The sequence below is a fragment of the Achroia grisella genome, unplaced genomic scaffold (genome assembly GCF_030625045.1).
Source record: "Achroia grisella isolate CSIRO2021 unplaced genomic scaffold, CSIRO_AGI_Agris_v1 utg558, whole genome shotgun sequence".
Taxonomy (NCBI): domain Eukaryota; kingdom Metazoa; phylum Arthropoda; class Insecta; order Lepidoptera; family Pyralidae; genus Achroia; species Achroia grisella.
Window position 1 is genome coordinate 338150 of NW_026712938.1, and position 23775 is coordinate 361924.

At 34.4% G+C, this 23775-nt stretch overlaps 1 protein-coding gene across 1 annotated transcript; it reads left to right on the forward strand.

Moving 5' to 3' along the window:
- Window positions 1–1393: 1393 nt before the first annotated feature.
- Window positions 1394–23721, forward strand: LOC131848421 (protein phosphatase Slingshot). The gene is made up of 8 exons (XM_059198268.1): window positions 1394–1762; window positions 5350–5411; window positions 14451–14622; window positions 14943–15106; window positions 16134–16199; window positions 18872–19066; window positions 20588–20857; window positions 21281–23721. The coding sequence occupies exons 1-8, from the start codon at window positions 1709–1711 to the stop codon at window positions 23346–23348; spliced, it is 3051 nt and encodes a 1016-aa protein (XP_059054251.1). The 5' UTR covers window positions 1394–1708; the 3' UTR covers window positions 23349–23721.
- The last annotated feature ends 54 nt before the right edge of the window (window positions 23722–23775 follow it).

Here is a 23775-nt window from a genome sequence, read left to right on the forward strand (position 1 = left end):
GTATTTAAAATTTGGTCAGAATTAAGTAGGGATATAAATTGTGCCGAAGGTGAAGTTTTGGTACTGCCTAATTGAGGAAATGATTTCTCTCTAACAATATCAGCATAACTTTGTACTTTATTTTTATTCTCCTCTATTTTCTTTTTCTTAATTTATACATTTATTACAGTGACAACATTTGGCTTCGTTAATATTTGCCGAACAGTCTCTGAAATTATGATTATTTCCGCATACTGAGCATCTTTCAGCGTTCTTACAAAACTTAGCGATGTGACCATACCTTAAACATTTAAGACACTGCTTTACAGGAGGTATGTAAGGCCTCACTACAAAGCGCCAGCTATTCAGGTCGACGGTGTCAGGAAGTACAGGACAGGAAAATGTGATGGAGACGGTTTTAGTTGGCTGCATTGTAAAGGTGTTATCATCACCTTTAATACGCCTCATGAATCTGCGTACACAAACAATATTTTTTGAGCTGGTTATATTAGAGTATATTTGTTCGTTCGATAGATGCGTAGGAACATGCTGAACTACTCCAGTTACTTCCGTGGCTGAAGCTGGTATACTTGCCTTTAATTTAAATCCGTCTAGAAATTTTTTATTAACTAAGGCTGCATTAGCTAAACCGGGGCGTTCAAAAATGACGCCGATCTTAAATTTATTCATCCTTAATAATTGCTTAACTCCTTTATTATATTTTTTCAAATTAGTAGCTAAGGACATCATATCCCTATCACCGATTGGCTTATTACTATCTGTACTCTCCATAAATACAATGTATTCAAAGTTTCCACCATCCTCAGGATAGTACCGAACATAATCTGGTATTTGAAATGCCTTATACTTATCCACATCCTCAGGTGCCGATTCCGAGTCAGACCCTAGAAAATTAATATCATCGGATGTATCATCCGATATTTCCTCTTTCTTTTTTCGCTTCTTCCCGCTCCTCTTCGTCATCTTTACTAGTTTTGACTAAAAAAACTCAATAAAATATTATTTTCCAAAACTAGCGCGAAAAAATACGTGTAGTCGCTTTGAAAGTTCCCGCGCTTTTTTCTGTACCACAGACATTTTTTTTTCCTTATTCGTCCATCATAGACATAGACGAATTCCACAGCTATAGATAAAATAATGTTTTGTTCACAGATTATATAGAGATATAAGAATGCGTTTCCAGTAAAACAAGAAAAGTTGAAAATATTTTAAACACTGAATTTACTGAATTAATTAGAAGACAGTAATTGAAATATGCACTGTGAAAATTCAGTAGTTTTTTTTAAGGGCTAGGCACGTAGGCTGTTTTTTGGATCCGTCACAGAGTACTATATTAGAAAGCACTTCCGATGTCATCATGTCATTCATATAATCATACTCTGTGCATTGCAAATCAAATCCATTTTAGTAAAACTTTATTATACTATCTCTATGTCTTTGAATAGAAAATCCTTTATCGATATAGGTTTTATTCCTGAGTTGTGTTCCTTGTATTTTAGATTTTGTGGTTCAGTGAACTTAGTCATCTGTTTATGATCATACTGGAAACATGCTAGTATTACTACAATGTCCTTGTTGTAAATAATTAGTGATATTTGAAGCATCAACATTCCGTGATTTCTGCTACAGACTATGATAACTCGTTAGTTCCCTTATTTATTACGATTAATGAATACTTTCGTAATGATTGGTTAATGTTAAATGTGGTATGGCACTTGTTACAATTCGACGTTCCCCGAGCGTGCAAACACCAAGGAAATCGGTAAGTAACATGACTTTGAAAATAAGGTGGATGTTAAGTTCTATACATAGTATTCACTTTTTATTATATTTTTCTTGTAATTAATACAAGTTTTATATTTTCAACTATTTACATACATGTTTGGTTAATTCTATATATCCTAATATTCTGTATTATAATATGACTTCACTGCCTTTTGACTGTTAACAGTATACTGCATTTGTAAATTAGATAGAGTTATCAGAATATCACTGATACTTTACCATCATTATTTGCTGGCCTCTGTCCTATTACTTGGAATAGGTGTAATATTTAATTCTATCTTTACTCTTGAAAAGTGTCAAATTAAATTATATATATTTTTGTTTCAATCAGTTCATAATATAATAGTATTCATTTTTTAATTTTCTTGTAAATACATTTTAATAATTATACATAGAAAACACCTAGGCCTAAGCAATATATATATAAATATTTGTATTATCTGGGGATTGAACTAGTAATCATTCTATTAGAGTCCAACTACTAGAACAGGTCTATTAGTCCATCAAAGTATAGACCAGTCTGTTTTTTATCCAGGAGACAAATTTGACATTACCTATGTTGCCTGCTTTTAGCGATTCCTTAATACTGTTGTGGCACTATCTGTAATTCATATTTATTACTGATTATTAAAGGGTACTCAGAAATAATGTGTAGGTGTTTACTTAAACTGTATTAACATAAAATTGATACTTTATCAATTTTATATTATGGGTATTATGGTAATAAAACAATCATTAATTAAAAACTATTATTATTAATTATTGTATCAAAATAGATTTCTTTTGAATTGATATACTTAAGTAAATAAAGATTAACTGCTTCATTTATAAAATTAATTATTGACTTTTATAATTTATTATTAATTAAAATATATTATTGAATTTTAAAACTTGTCTTAAAATAAATCCCATATTTTGACATTCAAATATCAGCATCCGCAGGTATAACATTATTATATTATTTTTTTATATTTAACATTTACACCTGTCTATTTAGTAGTTGAGGTTAAAAAACAGACCACAGATAGTTTTATGTTTATCAGCATATAAACTGATAAAAGTAAATTAAATTTATTATATGAAATTAAGTTAATTTTATTTGTACTTATATTTTTTTTCATGTAATTTGGTTTCATCATAGTATGTTTTTCTCTTCAATTGATATTTGCTCACTGTTATCTTAGTAATGACTCCCCTTATTGCCAATGCATCTTTTGCCTGGTCCATATCAATAAGGTATGTCTTTTATAAATGGTGAATGCTATGAATTGAAATACTATGGGACTATGACTATACTATGGGAGGAATTATGGAAAATACTTCATACAAAACTAGCTCCTGTCCCAGCTTTGCATGGGTGTACATGTACTATACATATAAACCTTCCTCTTGTATCACTCCTTTATCTATTGCATTAAAATCAGCTGCATGGTTTAAAAGATCTAAGGAAACAGACAGTGGTATTGACTTCATTTTATACTATGTAAAAATTTTATGATGCAAGAGAGGTCATGTATCTGTTCATTTAAGTAAAATTGGAGTGTCTGTTTGTAATATTGAAATAACCATTTTTTACTACGTGCATATGAATATAAATATGGTACATACACCAGAATAACATTTTTTACAATTTTTGATCGATTTTGATGGGACTTTTATTAGTAAGTAGCTGATGTATCTTAGGCTAATTTTACTTTTAAAAAAATAAAGTTAAATTTCATGTGAATGATGTTGTGGGACTGACCGCTAATGGAAACTATAAATAGATTCCACTATTTATGTAAATAGATACTAATATTTATTGTTGCTAAATTCCCATTCCCATTTTGATTTCTTCTCTTTGCAGCTTCACTCCAATTAATTTCAATTATTTATAATCTATTATGTAAATAGATTATAAATAATTGAAACTGAACAGAAATTGAACAGTATTTCTATATATGAGAGATGTCTCAGGATACTAAGGATTAAAATTTTTTTAGGTAAAGAATATCATTTAAATGTCTACACAAATTAACTGAATGGTACTAGAAATTAAAATTAATTTTATATTAATAATTTCGTCAAGGGGTACGGTAGACTCAAACGAAACCTTATGTGAATAATAAAACATAAAAAAATATTGATTTCGAGTCGGCAACATATATCCGCAAAATTCGGATTATGGAGTATTTCGTTAAATTCTAATGATACTAACAAACAAACTGCAGTCGCCATCTTTTCATGTCACTAACTAACAACCAATAATTTTTTTTTCCCATATTCGTCCATCTCCTTTTCAGTGATGGAACAGGCAATAACAACACTACGCGTGCGTTCGCGCCAAAGATCCATCACAAATAACTGTGACATTTGACATGTGTCGGTGACGTTTCGCGAAAATATAGTTTTTAACACTTTTATTACAAAAGAGTATACAGATGTGTTTTTTCTTTAAATCGGCCAATTGCGAGACAAATTTGACATTATTTTTACTATTAATATTTTTCACGGCTCTGGATACAAGTCCTTTTTAGCCCAACTTAAAGTTTTACCTAAAACCTTATAAACCTTAAAAGTTATATGTTTTGTTAATTTATTTTGAATGTTGATTTAAAATAAAAATTATTTGTGTAAATACATTTGCACTTATTATTTACTATAGTATTTAGTAAATACAATAAACGAAGCTTTACGAATCTATGCCTTGCTTACCTTTAATATTCTTTGAGAACCGATGACTACAGAAATATCTACCCGAGCGAAGCCGGGTGTTCACCTAGTATATCTTAGTATATCTTCATCACAGTTAATTTGCATAGACATTCAAATGATATTCTTTACCTAAAAAAATTTTAATACTTAGTATCTTGAGACGTCTCTCATATATAGAAATACTGTCATGTATTTATAATCTTAAGGATTTAGATTATTTACTACATGTAAAACACATGTAAAAACCATAATTACCAAACCATATTAATTAAAAGAATAACACCTATGTGATTGATAAAGCTTGTATCTATTTATAAAAAAAGTAATAAAATGATTTTTACTTTCTGCCTATGTTAATTGTTTATTTATTTAAATGCTAAAGTTGTCGCTAACAACATACCCAGGACCATTTGTAAATCGACATTTATTTATGAATAGTTGTACAATATTAATAAAGAAAGTATATGTACAATGCTATATATTATTAACAAAGTAATTGATAAAATTCTAGGTGCCCTATTAAATAGTCACAACATATATTATTGTATTAACAACATATTCTGGAGAAATATCCTTAATATACTACAAATCAACAAACTAATAAACAGCCAAATTTTGCCTCATTACAAGTTTACAATTTTTTTATGTAAAGACATATAGAAAAGAGATAAAGGTAAATGTGTAAAGAAGATGAGGTTATTTATTTAGATACAAATTACTAAATATTGATAGAATGTGTGTAATACGAGTTTATATGATTTCTCAAAAATCCTAATAACATTATCAGCTATGTATGTAACAACACCATGTTAATGATTAGTAAAATCTGAAACAAATTGTATACATAACTATTCAAAACTTTTGTTACAGGATGAGACAGAAAAATCAACAGAAAATCTTGAAGAGGATGTTGGTAACCGTGTCAGCAAGAGGTAGGATATAATGCCTTTTGCTATTGTAATAATTAACAGTTAACACGGTTTACGAAATACTGTGCTTTATTAGAGATGCTGTACTCATATTTTACCGTTTAAAATTAACAGATGCTTAGTGTCTAAAGGTATTATTACTTTGTATTCAAAATCGTCGTAAATGCTGTGATCAAAATGTAGTTTTGGTTATATGTGTACCTACTGTAACTTAAAATCTGTGTCCCTACAAGAGTTCGGTCTAATAACAGTCTCAAGGTTGTCATGTTGATGTAATTTATAGGTTTCTCCATTCTCTGTAATACGGAAGAAAAGGTTTCATAAAAACGTCCTTCAATAAAAAAACAAATCAGTTTTTATATGATCAGAATGCAGATTAATTAACTGACGATATATTATATATTTCATTCATTTTAGAGGACTTCCCAATTTCTCCGTGAAACCGAAACATATTGTTTGACTAGAATAAAAAGTCTTTGTTTTTTATTGTATTTCTTTAATCTAAATATGATGTAGAAATTTTTCATTGTATTAATGAACAACAAAAAAGAGTCCGAGGTTTTGTTACAACAAATATAAAACGTGTATGGAGAGGTGTAGTGGACATGCAGCCTTAATGACTCCTTCAACAAACATCATGAAATTTGAAATAAAATGTATTTCAAAACGTGCTACTATGAAAATTTTCTACAATAACTAAATAACCGCGAGAATTTTTGTCCATTAGATAAGGCATAGGATATATTAATGAATTTTCAGACTAACAAAAAATATACCCTTATGTTTACTATAATAATAGAGTAACCGAGTAGAGCGGAACATAAATATTTACAGCGGAATTTCGGTTGAAAGTATCACTCTTGGGTGAGGGGACTCGCAAGGTCTCTGAATGGCGATAGAACGAATATCCATCGTAATCGTATCTTTACATTTTTAGCGTGGACGCACTTCTCTTAAGGCGGCAAGAGATAAGAAACGATCCCTCTTTTCCTATAATAATGTTACTAAGGAACTATGTATTTTATTTTCGTAAGTTAGAACAATTTACATTGAACATGCCTTAACCCTCTATTGATCATGATAGTCGTTTGCGTTTCACTTAAATGTTATCCTTAAAGGTTAATGGTAGATGGAATCCTTTCGATTCATAGAATATAATTCAAACAGAGTCAGAGGTTTTGTTAGACCTTTTGGTTATTTTATAAATATCAGGGACAAATCCTCACGATCTGAATGTCTATTGCAAAGTGTGACCTTATTATAATAAATTCATACAACGAATGTTGCGCTTTGTAATTCGTGTTGTACACGTTAATTAAGTAGTACGGTATCCTCGTAGATAGCTCATATTGTTATTTATGAGATTATGATAACTATTATTGTTTTATTTATATACGCCAACGTATAGTAATAACGGCGTGTATAGAGCTAAGCGTGTTCCCGACTGCCTCGTGTTCCTGTTCTGCATCGTGTTTCTATATTTAAGCGGCAGTGTGTGCTCGGTTAGGAGGGAAGTCATGACGTCGCTCATCTGGTGGGCTCTACGAGCGAGTATGTACGCGATATGTGCGCGATGCACGCACCTTATTGTTGATCGGGACACGTCGCCGGACGCGGTCGGTGTGGTGCACCAAATGCACCATCCATTCTCGGTTGACATACGCAGTACGTACCAACACTTGACGTTACCGCATCCGACGAGAAAATTGCGACCACAGAGCCGCAATGTTTTTGTGCCCGTGCTGTGTATAGTGATACGCCAATAGTGCGCTGTTTACTTATAGTTTGGATTACCATTCTATGTTTCCGACATGGTCGCCTTCAGGTATACAATATGTTCTTTCATTAATATGAAAAAAACTTTGGTATTTGTTATGATGACATTAGTGGAAAATCAAAATATCTTTACATATTTCTAATAAATTATTTAATTAATTATGATAAGAACACGTACAGAAATGTATGCATTTTTTTTATTTAAAATAACAATTATGTGATGATGATGATATATTTTCTATCTGTGGCTGTCTTTTGTGTTTGAATTCTTTGTATTTTTGGAACACTTAATCTACTCTAATATTACATAGAGGCAAAGTTCTGTGAGTTTAGATATTAGGAGGATATCTCCTATAAAAACTTTTAGTGTTGGATAGCCAATTTATCGAGGAAAGCATTAGGCTTTAAAACATCACGCTGCGACCAATAACAGATGAGCTGCAGTGAATAAAGTTGCTAACACGGAGAAAATATGATGTACTATAGATGTAGCTGAGCGGTTCAGTTAGTAATAAAAAAAATATAACAGTATTTACACTTTTGTGTACATGTACAAATATATATAGCATATATTTAAATTTACACAATACAATTTGACAAGTTTAGTTAATCAATAAATAATAGCTATGTTTCTTTAGGACGTATAGTGGGATACTATTGAGAAAATAACCACTACGATTCATAAGGAAATGGCTCATTACGAACAAAAAGTAGGTACTTTAATAATTATCGATTTGCCCAATATCATATAATCCTATTTATTTATTACTAGCTGTTACCGCGACTTCGTCCGCGTGGAATTTAAAATTTCTAAAATAAAAGTAGCCTAAGTTACTCCTTATTACATCAGCTACCTGCCAAAAAATTACCGTCAAAATCGGTCCAGCCATTTCAGAGATTAGCCGGAATAAACAGACAGAAATACAAATATTGTAAAAAATGTTATTTTGGAATATGTACCGTATTTATATTCATATGCATGCAGTAAAAATGGTTATTTCAATATTACAAATAGACACTCCAATTTTATTTATATGTATAGATATGTTATTTATTATATATATCTAAATATCTTCATATTGTTAGACAAATAGGCTGTTTGTAATAGATAAATGCAATTTGCTATAGGTATGACCTATGATATCAAATCTGATGACTGAATTTTGTACCGATTTCTTTGATCAATTTGCTTTCCTGTGTACACCAAATTAATGCCGCTTGTAAGTGTTCGTCTTTCAACTTACGATCTGTTCTAATTTTGATTTTTTGGGGTTTACAATATACAAAGTATATATTATATGTCATAATGGTATACATATGTAGCAAACAGGTACCTTTCCTATGGCGAAATAATTTAACACTGCTGTGGTTTATCTACAAAATTCACTGTATGTTTTGCGTTTTAATTTTTGTCTTCTTATCATGTTAAAGGTATGTTTCGCCCGAAACCTGTTACCGCCTTTTTACATTACATCTCTGTTTTGTGATGTTTCATCGTACATTTATTTTTCATGCCCAAACGAATGATATAGATAGAGCAATACAAAACCGTCTAGGTTTTGTATTGCTCTATCTATTCGCTTACTTATTACTCGTAGTATTGAATACTGCGACTATTCACTTATTTTATTCATAAATTACTGAAATGTTCTCTATAAAATTTCTTTTACTTTTTCTGACAAAATCTTTCTATTTGTTTTTTTCTCCTCTTCTATTGTAGGCTTATACATGTTTTATGCCCTCTTAAGGGATGCAACCGTCACAGATGTATAACCCAAAAATGCATGTAGCACCCCTTTTTAATTGCATATTTTAATTGTACTAAAAACTAGTTAACACAAAATTACTTAACCAATTTCATTCAATTGGTTAAGTATATGACATACTTATTACCAATCCATATGCGATGTATAAATCATATAAATGTTGTCAGTATCAAATATCGGATGTTGGTATATATGCTGTATTTTAGACTATGAGTAAATAATATTAAACACAATTAATTTATCGATACTATTAAAGAACTTATTGATATCGGTTTCTAATGGGCGAAAATATTAGTGTTTACACAAAAAAAAACACAAACTGAAATTAATATTTTTTATATTGGTAATCAGAGATTTCATTGTTTATTTTAAACGTCCATAATTTTAGTATAGCTTGTGCGATACCGGCCTTTTAAGAATATGTAGATACCTTTTGTAAAGAGTTCAATATTGTATCTATATAAGTCTACCAGAATAAGCAGAAGCAGTTGGTAAAGTAAAAAATTAAGCAAGTACAAATAGCAAAAAAATGTGTGGATGAACTTCAAATTCTATGCTATGTATGTACCTACGCTGAAGTGAACGATACAGTAAGGTTTAAGCGTATTTAGAGAATAGTTTTGTTTTCCGTTTGCCTATAGAGCTTCAAGGATAAGGTGTTATGCCATTATATCAGAGATTGCGCTGGTTACGCATGCATGAGGTACTATTTCACTGCAGATATAGATGCGAAAAACCTACCTATCTAAATATTTGTGCAAGAAGTAATAGAGTATTACTTCTTGTACAAATAGGTAAGATACCTTCAATAAATAAAATTGTTAAATTCTATTTTTTTAATGGAAAGTGGTATGGTGCCTGTGTACGGTATACGCTGGCGTGGAACCAGAGTATGGTTAGGTGAGGATGAAGTCCAATATGTAAATGAATTGTTAGCAATGGAGTCTAGTGGGGTAATCTCTAGTACTAAACCTCCCCCCCCCCCCTCTCCCGGAGATTCTGCGTGATCTGTAATTCGTCGTCGTATTGTTTCTGTATATTTATAATTTCATATTATTGATTGCTCTTTCTGATATTTGTGGTTTAATATAACCTTTTATTTCGTTTCCATTCGCCTTCATTTATATAAAATAGCAACTACATAAATTATAACCAGTAACGCACTGTTCATCTGGGTGGGGTAAGCCATTGGTATTCAATTTCGCAAAATAAGTCGTTTCAACAATTTAATATTTGAACATATTTCATATATGAGTTTTGATAACAATATTAGTTTTAGTTAATAAAATTGGTTCCCTATCCATTTAGGTTTTGCGATTATTTGATAAGTAAACATTATCTATATGTGTATCAGAAAAATCAACAAGTATCTATAATTGATGGATTATATTTACAAACTTATGTATTTACTATAAAATACATCAGAGTATAGTGGTATCATTGCATTTCCGTATATATGTTATAACCAATATCATATTTAACCGCATAACTATGATGCTATTCCTATATGAATTCTGGGTCGGCAATTGTCAGTCATCACAGGCAGGTTGTTTATAATGTTCTGATATAATATACACATAGGATTATGGTCGGACATATTCCAATACAATGTAATAGACATAAAAAGAATCGATAGATGTTGTTACTCTTCCGTGGAAGATGTATGTATTCGATTAAATGTAACATATTATACATATAAACTATATTCTATAGTTATACATTAGTAAAGTATTCAGTTTTTTATGCGGATACACATGGGTAACGTCTCTGGATACAGCCAGCTATTTTAAAATTATCAAAACCTTAAATTCCTTAGTCTATATAATTTGGGGTCGCCGTAATATTTTTCCCTTCCATTCATTCCTATTTGCAGTTCATCTCTTTAATCATCACTTTCTTGATATAATATTTCACACATTCCATCCATATCTTATTTCTCTGTCCTTATACATATTCGAATATAACAGCTAGTGTAAAATATTTATAGTTAATAAAGTTATTGATGAAATTGTATCATGTTTACATGTCTATTTTTAGCATATATATCATATATATCTTCCGTAAAAAAATAACGAAATGACAGTGAAAATAGTTCCTATATATTCAATAGTGGTTTAGAAGTAAGCGAAGGAACAAACAAACGCGTAGTAGAGACATCAATATGTACAACCAAACTTGGCGTATTTTTTTAATACTGAGTAATTATAGCATTAGTGGTGCGAATAGGTGTAGTATCGTACAAACTATGATTATTTAGAAGAAATAAAACTGTTTATTGTTCGCTACAATTTCCCGCGTTGCGCCTACCCGTTTAACATTTGGTCTTGAACTTGTATTTAAATAATTAACCTATTATAAAACGTTTGAACGCAAAATATGTATAAAGTATAATATATTGTATATTAGCTGAGCCCGCGGTTTCACCCGCGTTATGTCCTATGCACCTATCTGTTATTCTGTTGCATAAGCTATATTACTGTAAAGTTTCATCAAAATCCGTTCAGTAGTTTTTGCGTGAAAGAGTAACAAACATCCATGCTTACAAACTTTCGCATTTATAATATTAATAATAAGATAGTCAAAATTATAGGTCCATAATATGTTTCTGAAAACATATTTTCATTATTCTTTTCTCCTTGTGAAAGTCCATTTCATAAATCAAATAGGATTGATTTTGGTGTAAGTACGATACATATCAATAATGTAAACTTAGTTATTCATACTAATATTGTAAATGCGAAGTGTGTTTATTTATCTATTCAATTCGTCTTTGTTTATATTTTCTCAACTAAATGGGATCTTCATGGAGTTTCACGTGAATATACATAGATTGTATCACAACAGACAGACACAGATGTGTTTTTTAGATATATTTTATATTTATATCTTAAAAAAACATAGACTAAGTTACAGGTAATATCGGAATGTAAATGAGTCGTGAAGAACAATGTGCTTTAGTTATTTGTTCTAAGGTATCGAAAGTGTATCGAACATGCTCGATTGGGTTTCCACAGTAATTTTGCTCCATAAAAAGACAGCGTGGTTTCAATATGAAAGTTAGTATTTCATATTGAAACCACGCTGTCTTTTTATTATTAATTTGCATTATAATATTTATATTAAATATGTATATAATGATATAAAATATATATATATATATTAAATACAAGCCACTATCCTGGTAACTTTTTAATACGCATACTTAAAAATAAAAGCGAGGGGGACAATTACGTTTCATAGTTTTCAATTCCCGTGGACAGTTTACTCGAAGCTATTGTGGTATTAATTTATTTGTTTGCGTATGAACAATTTTAATGTTTCGTCGACGGGTATTGACAAAATCGAGGAGTGCACGATAATAAATCACTTATAATAGCAGTTAATAAGTATGACTACTTATTTCCTTCCCTATGTCAGTTAGTACGTACATAATAGCGTAGAATTTTAATGATTTTAATATAAAATCGACTTCTTGATCGACAAATCGACAACAGATATAGATGTGTCTAACTATTATTCAATGTACGGAGTCTGTCTGCCCCGCCTACAGTTATGTATCTACTGAATTAGTTGATTAGTTGCACGGCGTGACACCTCAATAGTAGCGTAGACGTAGACGCGTGGTTCGCCGAATTCGGTAAAGTGACGAGGCAAGTAGTCGGTAGAGGAGGCAACGCGCCGCTCGCACTCCTGCTATTACTATATAGGTACAGTCTGGCGGCGCGGCGTGCGTATGTTCGGCGCGGGCGTCTTCTACCAATCTGCTACAGAACTCATGTTCCGATGACTTGTATGGGCGGGCTTCGCCGCTTTGGCAACCCGCCGCCGTTATTTTTAATGAACCTTGAGATCAACTGCCCTTGCCACTATTAATGCAAGTCGACATTTGAAATCATGGCCTATCTTAACTACCGTCACACAGTCTAATTATTATTTGCTTTTTATTATTAACCGCATCGTATTTCTCCTTGTATATTAATATATTTAATATATATATAACTGATTGCTGTAGTTAAGAGATCTATTATATGTAAGACTAGCTGTGCCCGCGGTTTCATCCGCGTTAAATTTCAATAAAAAATATAGGTTAAGTGTTATTCTGATGCATAAGCTATATTACTGTAAAGTTTCATCAAAATCCGTTCAGTAGTTTTTGCGTGAAATAGTAACAAACATCCAAACTTTCCTGTTTATAATATTAAATATTATTAAGATACTAATGAGAAAAACTAATATTGGAGAACTACGCAATATATTCCAATACAATTATTTATGCCGGTTTGTCTGTGCGTTTGCGCGTTCTTATCTTAAAAACGGTTTAACCATTGGGGTGTGGTTTTCACATGTATTGTGGCAAGTTTCTCTTAAAATTTTGTTTGTTTTATTCCAATAGGTTTACAGACAAATAAGTTATAAACTATTGTTATTTCGAATACTATGGGTATGAAGTTGCGGGCTCATCTATTTTTCTATTTAATACTAGCTGTTCCCGGAACTTCATCCGCGCGTGAATATAACTTTATTTTTCTAAAATAATTATACTCCTTATTACATCAGAGCTACCTGCCAAAAAAGTCCCCTCGAAATCGGTCCAGCCATTTCAGAGATTAGCCAGAACAGACAGACAGACAAAAATTGAAAAAAAAAAGTAATTTGGTGTATGTACCGTATTTATTTTCATATGCATGTACTAAAAACGGTTATTTCAATATTACAAAAGACACTCCAATTTTATTTATATGTATAGATTACCTATATACTTACACACGTTTACCTCAGAATTAGGATTGACTGTCCACAAGAGACATTTGTGTCGTCTGTTCTATGTAATTCAGTATCACAGATAGTAATAAATTATAAAACTATGAATTTGTCGTTAAAATGTAAAGCATATTATATAATTTAGACCCAGACCCAGACTCGCAACGATCCGAGATTACAATGCACGAGCTAGCTACTAGGTACCTGTTCATTAATTTTGAAACACATTATTCTAACGTCATAAATTAGAACGATAATAAAATAAATATAAATAAGATGTCGAAACAGTAGCAAGCATCGCTTATTTATTATATGTATATGTATTGGGGAAGTCGATGAGTAATCATTACTTGTTACGAAGGCGAAGCAGAAAAACAAGTGTGCTGGCGGGCCAGCCAGCGCGTCGTCCCTCCGCGACGAGTGTCAAATCGAACCGCGGCCTGAGACTGCTCCGGTGAAAGGAAGGTTAAACGCTACACCAAGACGGATTGCAGCAACTTTACTAAAAATGGCGTCATTCATACATTTCGCGGTTGCATTATATTTAAAAAATAATTATTGCCGAGTAACTCATGCGAATATTGTGTTATTGGTTGAAGGACACCGACTCTTTTTTATTGCTCCTGAATCGTTTTAATATTGGTAATGACCATTTTTATAAAGTGCGGTTAACACTACTGCCTTAAAACAACTATTTATGTACAGTTCTGTTATAAATTATTTCTTTTTTCTATTTCAGCCTCAATGAGTGTTATTTTGCGAACAAGGGAGCGGCGTTGGTACTGGGCGGGTCGGAGTGTGGCTGCGCAGACCAGCGCCGGGCGTCGGCGCGAGCTCATCCCCAACCTGATATACAACATCATCTGCAGTCCATGTTCTACCTGCTGCGCCCCGAGGAAACGCTCAAAATGGTTCTCAATAAATATATTTCATGCTATTACTATTAAAATATACGAATTTGTAAGGGAGTACGTCGAAATAGCGTCGATTTACTTTCTTAACTACAACTATTTTAGAATTTAGAAAATAAAACTTTGTGTCAATTGTAATCTTTAACATACATTATAATGATAGTTAACTTCATTAACAACGAATAACATGAGATAATGTTAACCTTACTTATTTCTACTTACTATATTAAATTGTTTGAACTACCTAGCATAAAAAAATAAAGAGAATAAAAATAGAACAGGAAATCAAAACGTTAAGATGACGGTATTTTACCATATAGGCGGTGAAATTGGAGAGCGCTCATGCAGGGCGCACCAGGTATTTGGTTGTGGTGTGCCGTAGCGAGGAGGCGGCACTCCTCGGTATTGACTGCAACGAGCGCACCACTGTCGGCCTAGTGCTGAGGGTCCTTGCGGATACGTCCATCAAACTCGATGGTGACGGGTGAGTATTTTTTTAATATAAGAATATATCTATATACTCCATGCAGGTCTTCTCATAAAGGGGGAACGGAAAGGAATTCCAAGCTAAAATCTATCCATTTTCATACTTTTATGTGAAATATATAATTTAATAAAAGATTAGAAATTAATTGAGGCTCAAAAATGTACTTAGGACAGAGTCCCACGATTTTTCTGAATTCTAAGTACATGTACAAAATAAAGAAATTTTAGAGGTAGATAAAAAATTTTGATTTAATAATTTTGATGACCCATCCGAAATTGTATGATTTTGTTGTTGTATGAATTGTTGGAAAAATCACCAGAATATTTTGAAATGAATTTTCATTTATGGGTATTATTTTATTGGTTATCGCTTTATATTGGTATTTTACGTATTTATAATAGAGGTAAAGGCATGATATTAAATGTTTACGGCATTTTATACTTACCTAAAAACCAATAATGAATGGTGCACACGTCCGCGCTAACTAACTGGCGGGACACCAGTGGAGGATGATAGGATGAGCATGAGGTCAGGTTAGCCCATCGTGGTAAATTCACATCCTGATGGAGGAATGAGGAATCTACTACCATGGTTTCCAGGGGAAACAGCGTTGAGATCAACCTGACATTGCTAGCAATGGGGTTAGCAGTCCATATTACTAACAATTCCCATCCCTCCTGTCAGGATATATATTTTTTTTTTAAAGGATGATAATGGAATAGTTCACCCGCCTGCGCTAATGATTTACGCTGGCGGGGTTCCAGTGGAGGATGATAGGATGAACATCAACAAGTCAGATCAGTTAGCCCAACGTGAGAAATTCACCGGGAATGTATCACGATGGTTCCCAGGGGAACCGCGTGGAGGTCGATCTGACATGGTGCATTGCTAATGGGATCATTAGTCCACATTACTAACAATCCCCTTCCCCCTGTCAGGATATATTGAACAATAACAAGAAATCATTTGCCTCAGTGTGCTTTTAAGTAAGAACAATAACTAATTTAATATTCATTGTCCACAGAGGGTTTAGTGTGCGCGTGTGCAACGAACAACACATATTCAAGCCAGTGTCAGTACAGGCCATGTGGTGAGTATGTGAGATTATACTAAATTATATTTGTATCTATTTATCTTCACATTCCATGCTGTACGCTTAATTATTTATTGTTTGTATTGACTTATCTAAATAAGCTCATTAACGAACAACACCAATTAAAGTTTCTTACATTAGAACACCACTTAGCATTTCTTACTCGATTGGTTGTTACTGTTAATATTTTTAAAGCACAAAACAAATGAATACAGTAGCGTTTACTGTATTCATTTGCAAATACATACCTACTACTACCTATATTAATCGCGTCCTAAAGAAGTTCTTACATATGAATTAACAATACATGCGGAACCCGTTGTTTGCAGTCCCTGTGTAAATTACGCGAAAAGCCTTTTTTAGGGATGATTCAGTCGTTAAACTTGAAATTTTAAAATACACTAAATTTCAAGTTTCTACTTCGAATTGTTAAAAGTTGGTTTAATATATGAATCAGTCAGTATTACTTCTACTTCCTTATTATAAATTATATATAATTCTTTTCATTATTCTACAGTATACGTGTTTATTTTAATCTAAAATCCAAAAGCTAAGATTTTTTGTGTTGGTGATGTAATTATACCGATATATATTTATGTTCGCAGTGTAATAAATTGCAATACAATTTTCGTTACTGTATAACCTGGTGATTAGTGAAATTTTGTAATAATGGACATAGATTTTACGAGCATTGTGGCTCAGTGATTTACTACAGCAACTTATTATAATAAATTCTCTTGGTCAAGTTTCAAATTTGGCTGATAAATAATAATTAAAATAACCTTGATTAAAAAATAGGATACTTTCGCTCACACGGTCTCAAATGATGGTTATCGATGACATTGGTACAAAAATGTATTTTTTAATAAACTTCAAATTCAAAAATCATTTAGGGCATTTTAGCATCATGTAGGACATTTTAGCCGCTTATGAACGTCAAGTTTTTACATTAGAATTTTTTTCCCTACCGTCCAGTTCGGTATATAGATCCAATTGAGAAGAACTGGCAAGAAACTCAATTGAATTACTTTTTTTTTTAAATCCATTTTATTTACAATGCATAGGTATTTATATAGGTGTCTATGTCTAACATTAAATGAAAATAACGAACATGAAAACTATTGCCATGCACGCTTAAAATATTTATTGTGTTTAAGTATATTATGCGACATCGTATTTGGACATAACTTCTTTTTTCTCCAATACAATTCAATTCCTTCAAAATTAATACACGTAAGTCCGAATTTTTAGATTGAAAAATGGGATGCTGTGTTTGACAGCAATTAGTTATGCGGTGGATTTGTGATATGTGGTCTCAATGAAGAAAATTCTTATTATATAGTCTAAAATCTCATTTTTTACATTTTTGTATCATATATATATAATTATATATAAGGTACTTGAATTAATAATAAGCGTTTCAATCAAGAGGCCGCCACCAGTGTATGTTTCAATATTCCAGTTTGCAATGTCTTCCCGCTAAAACCTACATTCTGTGGTCGTCTTAAATAGCTACTACCATTGGGTTGAAACGTATACAACAGTACTAAATATTGTTTCGAACTTGTCCAATTACGTACCAGATAAAGCGTTTTTGCGGGGAGTTCTTCTTCACGCCAAAAAAGGAAGGGCTTTTTGATTCACATTATCACTGGCGATGAAAAGTGGATTCGCTATGATAACCCAAGCGCAAAAAGTCATGGGACTGCCCGGACAGCCATTAACATTCTTCGCAAAGGTAAATATTCATGGCATGAAGCTTATGCTCTGTATTTGGTGGGACCAGCAGCGTTATCTACTACTGAGCTGTTCAAACCGAATGAAATAATCACGTGGGAATGCTATCAGACTCAACTCATGCGGATGAGCGTCATAATGAAGCAAAATCGGCTACAATTCAAAGAAAGGCACAACTAAGTGATTTAGCAGCATGACGTGGTACAAATCTGACAATGGTGTCCTTAGTCCTTGTCTTTTAGAGCCTTGTTTTCCAACCTTTTTAGTCCATGCCATGATATGCCCTTAATCTTAGCCTTTCTAAAATTCTCATAACAGCCCTCAATAATATACATAACTAGCTATCCCGGCAAACGTTTTGCCATAATAATTAATAACGCTATAAAAAAATAGGGGTTGATGATAGAAGGGTGAAAATTTAGGATTGTATGTATTTTAGTATGTTGTATCAGAAAAAAATAGAAACTAAAAATTTTGTCTAAAAAATGAAATAAAAATTTAGGGGTGGACTACCCCTAACATTTAGGGGGATGAAAAATAGATGTTGGCCGATTCTCAGACCTACTCAATATGCTCACAAAGTTTCATGAGAATCGGTCAAGCCGTTTCGGAGGAGTATGGGAACAAAAACTGTGACACAAGAATTTTATATATAAGATTTATAACATTAAAAAATTGAATTGTTCACTTAAGAAACATAATAATAATAGGTTTCACTAGGAGATTGTTAATGAAAAAGTAAGTAAATTTTCAAAACAAATAAAAATTGAAATTCACACATAATTTTGAATGAAGAGTCCATTTTCGAATTTAACCCTTTAACAGTCATAATGCCCTTCTGTGGGGCGAGGGCCACACGTTGGGAAACACTGTCTTAGAAGCATTATCAATGGAATTCAAAGTAATTGACTAAATATCATATCATGTTTCAGGTCTGCTCTACAGACCCTGCACCGTGCCAGTAGCCGCGCCCGTGCGTTGAATCACTTCGCGGGCGGAGCGTCGCATGCATGGTGCGCACACTACGAGGAGCACATCGACTCGGACCGCTCCTGCCTCAACGAGTGGCATGCGATGGACTGCATTGAGTCCCGGCGGCCACCGTCACCGGATTCGGTCAGGCTGAAGTGAGTTCCACTTAACTTCCAACTTTACTCTGATTCTTCGATTTCTCATGGTCTACTGTTGAATACGACTTTCATTCAGTACATTAGTTGACCACTTGTAATATAGAGAATATAATATTGGCTATATCACAGGTAGAAAATACGTGTACTCATTACGCAAGTGGCATTACTTATATATACCAATTATTGTCTTCTCTAAATTGAATCTCTTTCACAACGTAGAGGCCATCCAAACATTTTGCGGACAACAGTAAAATAACGTACAGCGAGAGCCTTATCTTTGCATGAGATATTAAAAAATATATTTCTATCCTCTTCAATTCTGTATCGATTTTGTTGACTTCTTTTGCAATCGTGGGTGTGTCTACTTCCATTTTGATCTCGCACTACAAAACAGAATTGTATATTTTGTAAGTAAACTGACAAAATATACAATTAGTCCCTGCAGTTCGCAGGCACTAAATAAAATGCAACTCCTGGCTAAAAGCAATAAATCTAGCTGGCACGTTGCTGTTGTTATTTCAGTAGTACACATTTTATGTATGTAATTATATATGCACCTGACAAAATTGATTAACATAAAAACATTAATGAATATATTTATATTTAAAAAAATCAGGCATATTTTTTAATATAAATATATTAATTTTTCTTCCTGTTGGAGCGAGACATCAATAAACAAAACAATACTACTATCCGCTAAACAAACATAAAATTAAAGTATGTTCGGAACACACTTTGATTTTAGTTTTGTTTACAAAGCCAATGTAACGGTTTTAGGCAGATAAAACTAAAACGGGAAATATCTAGATTCTAGATATTTGAGAGAGAACGAGTGACATTTTTTTAAATTGTTCTTTAATTCAGACACAATGATCGCACATTCAGTATAAATATCAAATACCACTGCCCTGGAGTAGTTGCCGCACGATGTCAGACTGTGGTATGTTAGCCGGCGATGTAAGTCGCGTGTCATAGCTGGTTCGGAATAATAGGTTTTCCTCATATCGTCTACAATTACAGGAACCAAATGTAAAACTTCAGTTAAAAATTTCAGCTATTGTATAATTAAGTATTAACACATCAGCATACATAACACATCACGCGTACTGGAGCCTAGACCCCGTTTCTTGGCCTCGTTAAGGATCGGACAGCGGCCAATGCGTCAATTACAATACGTGTATGCATGCATGTGATTTGCAGGACATGAACAATCATCATAAAACATGCTGTCTTACATACTTTTTATAACATGATTAATCATTAATGGAAGCTCGGTGTACACTGTAGCGTTTATTAATCTTTTCCTGTTATTATCTAGTTTTACCTTTAACACGAAGTCCAATGAACGTAAGGCTCGTTAGTAAATAAGATGTTTTGAATAAATATACAATTATTACATGATGTGAACTGAAAATTGTGCTATAATATAATGTATAATTTTATTTCTCATTATAAATGCTATGAGTTAACTTATTCATGGTTTTATTTATAACAAGTGATTGTTTTTATTTTTAACAGGCCTCGAAAAAGAGACGAAACAGAGCGCGTTATCCGATGTACATTGAAAGAAATAATGATGAGCGTTGATATAGATGAAGTAACAAGCAAAGTGATCCGCGGACGGCTAGAGGACGAATTAGATATGGACCTTGCCGAATACAAGTCGTTTATAGACCAAGAGATGCTCACTATATTAGGACAGATGGATGCACCCACTGAGGTGTTCGATCACGTCTACCTTGGTTCTGAGTGGAACGCCAGCAATCTTGAAGAATTACAACGAAACGGGTATGTAATGAAAATGAACTGTTATATCTATTTTTTTAATTTTTATATCAAAAGATACTTTTTTTACCTATCTCAAATTGCAAACAAAACAATGTAGCTAATCTAATGGATAGTGGTAACCATGGCCTATAGATATAAATAGATTATAACTCCCGTGATACCTCTAATGCGTTGCTATTTCTCAGCACTTCTAAGCAATTGAACATGTGATTTGTAATTTTGCTCCCCTAATCCTCATAAACAGAACGCAATTTGTATAGGAAAATTACTTGATGACAGAAATTGGCGGGATCTTTCCTTCCTACTTAGTGATACTATTAATGTGATATTACCGTTGAAATAATTATTAATAGTGTTACACTTTATACTAATACTATATTCTACATAAAACATTGAAATAATAATATAAATTTATTGTTTCAGTGTAAGGCACATATTAAATGTGACAAGAGAGATTGACAATTTTTTCCCAGGTATGTTCCATTACCTAAATATAAGAGTGTATGACGACGATAGAACTGACCTTCTTAAACATTGGGACAACACATACAAGTATATAAACAAAGCCCGGAATGAAGGTTCGAAAGTACTCGTCCATTGTAAAATGGGCATCAGCAGATCCGCTTCCGTTGTAATCGCTTATGCAATGAAGGCATTCAACTGGAACTTTGAGAAGGCTCTAAAGCATGTGAAAGCGAAAAGAAATTGTATAAAACCGAACACAAACTTCTTAAGTCAACTAGAGACTTACCAAGGAATACTTGATGCCATGAAGAACAAAGAAAAATTGCAAAGATCGAAATCGGAAACCAATTTGAAATCGCCAAAAAATACTTCGAAAGTAGAGAGTAAAATATTGGATCCGACACCTCTAGTCCTGGCATTGACTGGTTCTTATATTGGTAGGCCGCATTCATGGTCTCCGGATAGCAAACTGGCTTCCGAGCTGTTGCCGCCTACCTCTGTCTCTCTAGAAAACCTAGTCTATGAAACTCGACATATATTAATGCCCTATGCAAATGGAACTTACAGTGTATCACCTAATCAGATTATAAGGCTGAAAGAGGAAGGAGCCCCATCAGTGAAACATATTGTAAATGAAATAGAGAACGCAGCGTCCAGTGAACGTCGAGATTTCAATAAAAGACATCCGAGATCGAACACTGGAAATCAAACTGATTCATCTAGTGTAAGATCATCTGATGGTTCGGTAGCCCCCGTATTGCAAATGTCTGACGCACCTAGTAAACAGCAACCTCAGGCATCATCACCGTCAAAAAATTTAAGTCACAAATATTCCCATTCAAATTTAGAAGACGACAAAATACATACTTGGGATCCCGGGGAAGCTTCGTGGTCCAGGGTAGAGGACAATCGGAATACAAGTGACAGTGATAATATAGTAAAAAGTGATAGTGGTATAATCGACGTAAAGACAAAAACGAGTGACGCTTTTTTAAATTTAGTAGACCGTAATATAGAGAGCGAGGAGAAGAGAGCGGTCGACGAGGACGCGCCGCCGCCCAGCAGACAGAGTTCGTGGAGTTCGTTCGACAGCGCCGTGGTGCCCGACCTGTCGCGGCATTCGTCCTGGGGCTCGTACGAGACGCGCGGCAGGGCGCCGGTCGCCCGCGACGACGCACCCAAGCGCGGCAAGGAGGCCGCCCGCCGCGACGACGAGCGGCCCGCGGTAGATCTCGGCAGTATCAGCGAGCACGCGGAGCCGCGCCGCGCGCCCCGCGAGCCCCGCGACATAGCCGACAACGTGCGCAAATTCAACGAAACGTGTGCCATACTGGGTGAGCTGGCAGAGGTGGCGGCGCGAATGGAGAGCGCGCGCGACCGCGGCGCGTCCACGTGGAGCGGGCGGCTGTCGGCCTCCGCGCCCGCCGCCAACGCCGCGCGCGCCGGCCTGCGCCGCCGCCGCACCGCCTGCGCCTCGCACGGCGACTTGCCGCGCGCCGCGCTCGCACCGCCGGCCGCGCGCGCCCCCGCCGCGGCCGGGCTCGTCAGCAACCTCAAAAAGGAATTCGAGGCACGTTCCGAGGCGGACGCGGTACGCCGCTCGCGGTCGCGGGGCCGCGCCGGGCCCGCCGCGCCCGCCGCGCCCGCACCCGCACCCGCACCCGCGTCGCCGCCGGCCGGCGAGGACGTGTCGGTGCGCGTGCTGGTCGACCGGTACGACCGGCCGGGCCGCGCGCGCTGCGAGTCCGTCTCCAAGAAGTGCCGGCTGGCGGAGGGCCGCGGGCCGCCGCTGCGCAACTCGTTCTGCGGCGCGCTGCGCACCGGCTGCGGCCCGGAGCGGCCGCCGCTGGCGCCCACCGTCGTCTCGATCGCGCCCATCGACTACTCCAACATGGTGGTTTCGTCTGTGATGTCCAAAGCTCAAAATAAAAAACAATTGCAACACGGAAAGACCCATCCGTTGACGAGGCTCAACTTGAATCGGTCGAATAATAGATGTTCAAATCCTGTATATAATACTATGTAGAAGTATTTATGGTTTTTATTTATTATAAATTCTTGCCAAACTCGATGTTCTATCTTTCTAGAGTTTTATATGCTATTTACAAAATGAAATCACAGTGTATTTGTCTATCACGTAAATTGTGTTAAGCGGCTGTTTGTGAGTAGAGACATGTTAACAGGAAAGAATAAATACAATACAACTGATGTACAACTTTTACATGTGCAAGTTTTTTTTCATGACACCTTACCCTCCTGTATTGTCTTATCAAATGATAATATAGGAGGTGACGTTGTGCCATGTTGATCCCATATTACCTTGTTAGTATCCATCTAGTTTTATTGAACATGCGGAACTAAATACATACATGTTTACGATGATGGGATTTGTCATGAAAAATTACCAATAACATTTTACTATGAATTGACATGTTAATAATAATATGTTCACG